Source organism: Arabidopsis lyrata (genome assembly GCF_000004255.2).
Source record: "Arabidopsis lyrata subsp. lyrata unplaced genomic scaffold ARALYscaffold_1, whole genome shotgun sequence".
NCBI classification, from domain to species: Eukaryota; Viridiplantae; Streptophyta; class Magnoliopsida; order Brassicales; family Brassicaceae; genus Arabidopsis; species Arabidopsis lyrata.
Window position 1 is genome coordinate 12,490,602 of NW_003302555.1, and position 8,935 is coordinate 12,499,536.

Sequence of the window (8,935 nt, forward strand, 5' to 3'; positions counted from 1 at the left end):
ATATATGAAACTTACTATTTATTATATGTTCATCTGTTATCGTATGTAATATATTGCAATTTTTTTAAATTCATATACTTCAAATTTCAATCTATAATATTGAACTAACTTTACCAATCAGGCTTTAACTTTACTATTATAATACCTACAAATAAAAAAAACTACAACTACAGCCAACACAGATACAACAGAAACCGTATAGCAAAAATTCTACAGACTACAGATACATCTCAACCAATCACCCACTTAGAAACATGCTCGCAGAAAAGTCCATCGAGACTATGGGTTTTGCCTACGGGTTTGCGGTCTTCAGGCTACAAATATTTTGATTCACAAACCTTGACGGGATTCCACATGTCTCCCAAGCCTTCATCGATCTATATTTTTCCACATTTATAGGAATATGTGTATACTACTTCAGAACACATGAATTCTTGAATGTTAGCACTATTATTTATCTCAAAATCATCCATTCCGGAAAAAGCTATCCATGGTTGATGGTGATATCTATACTTACTATCTTCTTATTTAAATGTTTCACATTGGAATTGAAAATGATTGTAAAGTAATATATATTGGTTTATCGATCCACTAATTGTTTATTAGTTTTGAGTTAGAATTCTATATGAACTACGTTAATTTGACAAGTTTGTCTACATTAGTCATCAATAATTTACATTCTATGAGCATCAAACAACATACAATATATAGTGTAAAAACATTGATTTGCATTCTAAGAAATCTTAGAAGATATATATCATTATCTTTATTTAAATATCAATTTATTTTCTTAAATATAATAATAGAAATGTTACATAGTTATTAACTTATTATAAATTCACGATGCATTATATCTTTTGCAGTGAATAAATATATACAAGAAGTAAAGAAATGAAAAGAAAATGAAATATACTTAAACAACAATAATATCAGAGATCTAAAGAATATATTTCCATTCACATCTTGGACTTCACGGAATTTATTTCATAATCAAGTTTTGACGGCATAGAATATATATTCGTCAAGATCAATACCAAGATTATAACAATTCTTACGGTGGCATTGGCTTCCAGTTGTGCACTTTATGGATCGTACCTTGATTTAACCTAAAATATATTCCATCTTCTCTGGCTGTCCATTCATATGTGCCTCCTTGAGCTACACCCGGTTTATATTCATACACATCAAATTGTTGGCCAATCCTGTAACCAGGCCCATGTCTAAAGGTACACCAAAAAAGTGTCGTCTTCCAAAAATTATCCCTAATATCAAACTGATATATTTTACCATACGGGACATAATGTTTTCCCATGTCGACCTTTCCAGATTTACACTGCACAAAGAGGTGTGAGTGCTTTTGATTGGGATCAAGCTCGTTCCAGATATGGAGCTTGTTTGCTCGTCCACCATATACATTACCAATCATGCATAGGCCATAAAAAAATAGAAACACTGATAGATATTTCATTTTTTTTTCCCAGGTGTTTAGATTTTAATTTTCTTTTGCTTTTTTTAACTAATAATTTTCTTCTGCTAAATTGCTTTTGTGTTTGTTATATTATATATACACATCTATAAATTGCTATTTTTAGATCTACATTTTCTTGTCTCCAGGCTTATAGGAAATTTCTATTAATAATTAAGGTAGCAAATCAGTGTATTGGATTTTTGGCTAATCTTAGGTTATCTTTTTTTTCACCAAAAAGTTAAAATCATAGGAATTTATGTGGTCATCCGCCCATAAACATCCAATAAGTTGTAAAACTATTTTTAATGAGATTACGACGATCTTGTGCCCTTCAATAAATATTTCACATGTATGAGTGATTTAGATATATGTTTTTATATATGATAAGATATTTTATTATATAAAGTTTGGTTTTCAAAATTGTTAACGTGTATATATAATATCTTATTATATAGAGTTTGGATTTCAAAATTGTTAACGTGTATATATAATAACATTGTGATATGTGTCACATAAAACATTAGATATCGCTACATATCAAATTTAAATTTGTTAATATACAAAGAAAATTATGGAAAAGTTCCTAATTCTATAAAAAAGAAATTTAGACATAAACAAAAAAAATGTTTTTGTTAGCACATTAATCATATGCATGATTTTGCACAAAACATGAAGTGCATGTATGAAATTCAAATTTCTTATGTTCTAGCACAATGATACAATTCAAGTATAAATTTAACATAATACAATTATGGGATATGAAAAGTCGATTTCCCTATATATCCAAGAAAAAAAGAATAGTCCATTTGAAAGATTCTTATTATATTGACATGAAACCACTATAACTAATGTGAATTTGATATATGTTAATTAACCGATTAGATTTTGATACATGTAAAATATTTAAATTTATTGTTAATTATAGAATAAGATATATCCACAAGAAAAGAATTTTAGAATAAGAAATCAATACGAGGAGATTGACTCAACATGTGTGAATATATAAAAATGTCATCTGGATTTATTACGGTTCGGTTAAGAAAGCGATCATAGAATTTTTAAGAAGAACCAAACTACACTTGATTAGTTGACTAAATTTTGACATACGTAAAATAGTTTTTCTTTGGTGTAAAAGTTAAAAAAAAAAAAACATAGGGGCCATGCTAATCTTCTCTTTATCGTTCCAATTTTATCTGATGTCTCCGTAGGGACTGCGTAAAATAGTTTTCTTAATCTTTAAACTTATATGATGGCTGGCATGCTCTTACATAATGTGCGACTAGAAAATGTTAGTTTAAGGATCATATGCATCCCTAATTCGCTAGCACACCGAAACAGTTTGGTTTACCGGTGTTCAAGAATCTCTTATTATAACGGCTCTTGATCATGCATATGAAACAAAACATTATAGAGAAAAGTTAGGAGTTACAAGAATTTAACAAGTTAGAGTTGAAACATGTTAGAAAAATAAAGGTTAAAGAGACCACCAAAACAATAATAATCAGGTCAAAACACATGAACGGCTGATGCTCTGTATGAGATTCGACGCATACGTGGAACCTGTTTTATTAATTAGGTTAATCCATTTGATGATTTGAGTCATTCTATTGATGAAATATATAAGAGATATTGTACAAGAGAGTTGTTAGGGGCTATTAACTAAGCTTCTTAGCATGCACTGGACTTGAATGCTTTGAATAGAGAAGTAGAGAAGACTTTGGTGAACATATCTTCATACTGATGGCAGGAAGGAACATGTAGGACACGAACCTGGCCGAGTGCTACTCTTTCACAGACAGACAAAATATCCAACTCAACATGTATTGTCAAGTGATTTTGTATCGGGTTTGTGGAGAGGTATATTGTCACAACATACGATCGTTGATGTCGAAAGAGGGTAATGAAGCTCGATAAGCAGGTTTTATCCATATAGTCTAAGCAACTGCATTGACAATCCCTCCGTACTCGGCTATGTAAGAAATATTGTACAAAAAAAGCCGTTAGGGGCAATTAACTACGCTTACTAGCTTTTTTTTTTTTTTTTTTTTTTGAATAAAATGTAAAATTTATTCGAAAAAAACTTTTTACATCTGCAGTTTTCTAAGAGTTTTTGAGTACATTAATCAAAATAAAAGAGTGATGAGAGCTTGTTCTTTATCTTGATGCGAACCACATTGCCATACAACCTTCGTATCTTTGATCTCCAAGGTCTCGTATGGAAGAGATTCTGTTCCGGATTTGCTTGTCTATCTCCCGTATCATTTGAGTTAGTGAAGTTGGAATTTCCCCATGTCTTCTTCGATTTCTTTCTTTCCATAGCGAGTGAACTGTGATTTGAAAAGTATATCTCGTCAAGAAGAGACAATCCTTTCCCATAGATTTATCTGCAAGAATCTTGAGAACCATATCCCAGCTTGTGGCAAATCTCCTCATTAGTAACTTTCTTGCTAGTCCAGACCAAACCTCTTCCGAGTATCTACACGTAAAGAACAAGTGATTGCGAGATTCCAAGGGTTCATGGCAGAGGATACATGAGGGATCCACCCCCACATTCCAACTTAACATTCTGTCACCGGTTGTTAAGCGATTTTTAATAGCAAGCCATGTTAGAATTGAGTATTTAGGTGTGGCATGTGAGAACCAAACACCTTTATACCATTCTACTTTTGCTTGTCTTTCACGAGTAGCTTCCCAAGTATCCTTTGTACTGAACGTACTTCTGAATTTATCTCCTTTCCCCTTCCAAAGTACTTTGTCAACTGCAGCACTTAAACCCTTTTCACGAAAGCTTTGAATGATCTCGTCTACTTGATTTAAAATATCAGTTTGATGCCTCCGTCTTCTACATTTCTCCACAGCTTCAGCTACTGTAGCATGAATACTGATTCCCATATCAATGCATCCACGATGTCCCAACATTTCAAATAGTCGACCAAGAGGGGACCAATTTTCGAACCAGAAAGAGATGCTTTTCCCACAGTGTACCTCATGTTTCACAAAGCCATCAGCTAAGGATCTATATTTGAGTAGCTTTTTCCACATCCACGATCCTAGGGATGTTTTCTCGCTTATTGACCAGAAAGATCCCTTGCGAAGCAGATGCATCCGCAGCCATTGTACCCAAAGAGAGTCAGTCGATATTATTCTCCAAATAAGTTTTAAGCAACTAACCTTGTTTGCCTCTTTAAGTGATTTAAGGCTGAGCCCTCCTTCATCTTTTGGTAGACATACTTCACTCCACGCAACTTTTGCTTTTTTGGTGTTTAGCTCGGGTCCTGACCACAAGAAAGCATAACACAAGCTATCTATTTCCTTAATGCAAGCATTTGGTAGGCGGAACGCTGACATCCAGAAATTGGTAAGACTGTAAATCACAGAGCTGATGAGTTGCAGCCGACCTGCAAAGGAAAGGTGTCTCACTGTCCATTTGCCTATCCTTCCTCGAATTTTTCCTATAAGTGGTGTATAGTCACTTAAAGACATTCTCTTGGTTAAAAGTGGTAAACCAAGATATCTGACCGGCAGAGATCCTGATTCGAATGGGAAAGATTGGAGTATCTCTTCCTTGTCCTCTTCCTTAACCCCCGCCATATATAGTGTTGATTTTTCAAGGCTAATTTTCAGTCCCGAGAAAGTAGCAAATTTATCAAAAATCTGAAGAATTCCCTCTATAGATCGTATGTTGTCGTCCGTGAATACCAAAAGATCATCTGCAAAACACAAATGTGTAAGCTTAAGATTTTGGCAACGCGGGTGGTAACCTATTCTTTTTTCCAGAGCTGTTGTGTCTAGCATGTGCGACAGAACATTTATGCATATGACAAACAAATATGGAGACAAGGAGCAGCCTTCCGCAGTCCCCTAGCACTACGGAAGAGACCCGATAATTCTCCATTCACTTGGACTGAAAATGAGGCCGTGGTAATACGTAACTCAATCCATCTTACAAACTGCGGGGGAAAGTTGAGAGCTGATAATGTGGATAGAAGAAATGGCCACTGAACAGAATCAAACGCCTTTGAAATGTCAATCTTTATTGCACTTCGAGATGATATTGTGTCTTTATGGTAATCTTTGACTATTTCTGAAGCCAAGAGGACATTTTCCATTAATAACCTGTTCTTGACAAAAGCTGACTGGTTTGGTGAGATGAACTCCGGGAGAACAACTTTCAGCCTATTAACTATGAGCTTTGAGATAACCTTGTATATGACATTACAGCAGGATATTGGGCGGTAATCTTTCATCTCTTTGACCTCTTTCTTCTTTGGTATAAGAGCTAATATGGTAGTATTCACTCCCTTAGGAATAAAACCATAGAGAAAGAAGGATTGCACTGCTACTACGAAATCCTTCTTTACTATTGACCATGCCTCTCTTAAACATTCCACAGTATACCCGTCAGGACCCGGGGATTTATCTCTGGGCATAGAGAATAGAACCTTGTGAATCTCATCCTCTGTGACCTCACGAGTCAGCCTTTCAGCTTGTGCTTCTGATACCCGAAATTTGATCATACTCTGTAGCTCCTCTATTGACTTACCCTGGTAGTTTTCTGGTTTCTGGTCCAAAAACTCTTGAAAAAACCTTGTCGCTTCTTTCTTTATTTCCTCATGAGTATCTGCTATAGTTCCATCGAAGCATATACACAGAAGAATATATGTATTTCTATTCTAGTAGAACCGCTTGTTACGCTCTTTCCATAATAATAATAGGAAGATCAACGAGTCAGCAGGACATTCTGAGCAATCGTGTGATATTTGAAATTAAATCCGTAAATCATCCGCACAAAACTGATGTGTCCAAACGATACCGACTCAAATGTTTATTCGAGACAAATCTTGCACGGAAAGAATCATTACAGAGAAAATGACATAAAGAAACTGGTAACGAACTCGTGCCCACTTTACAAAAACACCACACTAAACTCCAAGTCTGGACCAGAACTTGTGTTCTCATGCATTTGTAACATATATGGAACCATGCGTTATGGCCAACATACTAAAGAAAAAAATCATCACTATGACATAATTATGAGCAATATACGTTATAAATATCTAACCAGGTTTGTTCGCTTTGTCGGTCTAAGTACACGTACACATATAAATATTGCATACATGTCTCGAATAATAGTATCCATTGACGTTGTTTCTGGTAATTTTCTCGTATTTATGGATCTCCTATTTGACATTAGCTAACGGACATATTCTTTTTCAGCCAATTCAAGTCATCCACATTTACCTTCGTCCCATATCTATCGTGATTAAGTATATATACACAAACATGCATGTTTCCAAAAGTACCGTAAGAACATAACTCATACATGAATAACCAAAGTTATAACAATACAAAACCACACCCCTCCCTCTGTTTGTATACCCAATGAAAGCCACACCAAAAAAGAAATGTGAAACTAAAAAAAAGATATAAAACTTGAAACTAAACTATTGAGTTCTCGGACCCCATGAGAAACCCAAATTAAGCCAAATATACCCTCCTAATCCCAATGAAAAGAAACACCAACCCATGTGGTGGACCTTAGAATTACATAGATGGGAAAGAAAAAGAAAAAAAGATCAAAGTCAGGACCATATTATGTACATACACATATCATTTACCTCGAGTAAACTTAACAGTAGACCATAGTAAACCTTGAACCAATCTTGAACCCCTTTTGTTTTTTCTTGAACTACGCGAAGGAAGATGATTGAGATGGTGAGATGAAGAGGATCCGAGGGAGCTTTATAGTGCCAAGATAAACATTTCCCCTGATTAGATCTCTCTGATCCAAGCTTCTTCTCTCATCTCAAAACAAAAAGGGAAAAAAGATAAACCCTAGCTAGTTATAGATCATATAACCAAAGTTTTGGTTTATATCAAGGAGGTGAGGGAGGATCCAACGATATTATTTGTTGGATCAAGCCATGCTCCATTGACAACACTTGCATTATTCCACATGTTGTTGTAGTTTGAAGGATCCAAAGATGATGATGACATGAACCCATTGATGTTCCCAGAGATCTGATCAAGCTTTCCTTCTTTGTACTTCATATCTTCATTGTTACCTCCAACATGCAAATCTTGAAGTGATGCTAGGGTTTGGAGATGGGATTGTCCCAACATGTCACCACCATTGTTCATGGGTTTATTTGGGTGCTGGAGAAGAGTAGGAGAAGAAGAAGAAGAAGACATCGAGGATCCGAATAGACCCGATAGAAGAAAGAGTTTGTTTGTTGTGGAGTTGTTGATGAAGCTACCATTAATGGTGTGGTCATGACTCATATGATGCGGATGCCCTAATCCAAGAGCACTAAGACTGCTAAACCCAGATGAGAGAAACTCACTCTCTAAACCACTTGTTGAAGAAGTCTTTGAAGAATCACTGAAACGGCTTGGAATCATTGGAAGATTATTACAACTGCTCATATGATCTGATAAACCATAGAACAAGGGATGATGATTCATGGAAGAGAAATGAGAGATCTGATGAGGGTTATTAGGGGATGAAGAAGTAGTCGTCGAGACGGTGGAGGCAGCGGTTGCGGTTGCGTTTGATGGCCGCTTTACCCGTTTGTTCTTCCGGTAGCTACCGCCTACGGGAACGTTCCTGAGAGTCCCACCTCTCGTCCAGTACCTCTTGCAAGCCTTGCAAAAGTGCCGCGGCTGAGAGAGGCTGTAGTTGTTGTAGTAACAGAACTTTGTGTTGGAAGAATCACAACGAGGGCATTTAAGTTGCGGTTGTGGCTGCTGCGGTTGCTGCTGATGAGATGATGCCACGATCATGTTCTTGCTTTGCATACTCGCCTGAGAAGAGAGGGAGATAAAGAAAGAAAGAAAGAGAGAAGGGATTTTTAGATCGTGTGGTTTAACTAAAGGCAAGAGAACAAAGAGAGGACAAGAGGATATTATTCGGATCCAAAAGCTAAGAAACAAAAGATAAATGGGTCATATTATTTAGAGAGAGAAAGAGAGAGAGACCAGTGGATTGGTGTTGGGAGAGCTGATGATAGGCATCTTCTTCTTCTGGTCACAATTGCCAAACATATCTTTCTTGATTTTGATTTTTTCTTTGTTTCTTTACTTGTATAAAAGAGAATCCTTTTGAAACCAGCAGTGTACAGACAAAGAGCTGTTGGCTACTGAAGCTATTATTACTGTTTTAACTTACAAAGATTCTTGACAGATGGTTCTTTAAGCTCCTTATTTTATATTCCTTCCGTTTTGTTTTACTTGTCGTTTTAGAGTTAAAATTTTGTTTTATAATAGTTATCGTTTTAGGTTTTAGATGCAAATGTTGGGTGAAAATTCCAGTTTTATTCCTACTGTTTTAATGTTTCGGCCAATAAATTTTTTTATAAAATATATTAATAAATGATAAAATAGAAAATTTAATGTTTTTCTTAATTTGTGTGTGAAAACCTTAAACGACAACTAAAACGAAACGGATGAAATATTATTTGTAATATT

The 8,935-nt window shown here is 35.4% G+C and overlaps 2 protein-coding genes across 2 annotated transcripts; both read right to left on the reverse strand.

The window, feature by feature from the left end:
• Positions 1–765: 765 nt before the first annotated feature.
• On the reverse strand, positions 766–1,531 carry LOC9329582 (S-protein homolog 21). Its single transcript, XM_002893475.2, has one exon. The coding sequence runs from the start codon at positions 1,466–1,468 to the stop codon at positions 1,052–1,054; it is 417 nt and encodes a 138-aa protein (XP_002893521.1). The 5' UTR covers positions 1,469–1,531; the 3' UTR covers positions 766–1,051.
• A 5,209-nt stretch (positions 1,532–6,740) lies between these two features.
• LOC9329583 (dof zinc finger protein DOF1.4) lies at positions 6,741–8,625 on the reverse strand. The gene is made up of 2 exons (XM_021014578.1): positions 8,447–8,625; positions 6,741–8,272 (listed from the first exon to the last, which is right to left on the reverse strand). Exons 1-2 carry the CDS (start codon positions 8,510–8,512, stop codon positions 7,340–7,342), a joined length of 999 nt encoding a protein of 332 aa, XP_020870237.1. The 5' UTR covers positions 8,513–8,625; the 3' UTR covers positions 6,741–7,339.
• Between the last annotated feature and the right edge of the window lie 310 nt (positions 8,626–8,935).

Coding starts and splice junctions, on each gene's coding strand:
- LOC9329582 (XM_002893475.2), bottom strand. CDS start 1,468: ATGAAATATCTATCAGTGTTTCTATTTTTTTATGGCCTATGCATGATT.
- LOC9329583 (XM_021014578.1), bottom strand. CDS start 8,512: ATGTTTGGCAATTGTGACCAGAAGAAGAAGATGCCTATCATCAGCTCT. Junction 8,273..8,446: donor CTCCCAACACCAATCCACTG/GTCTCTCTCTCT, acceptor CTCTCTTCTCAG/GCGAGTATGCAAAGCAAGAA.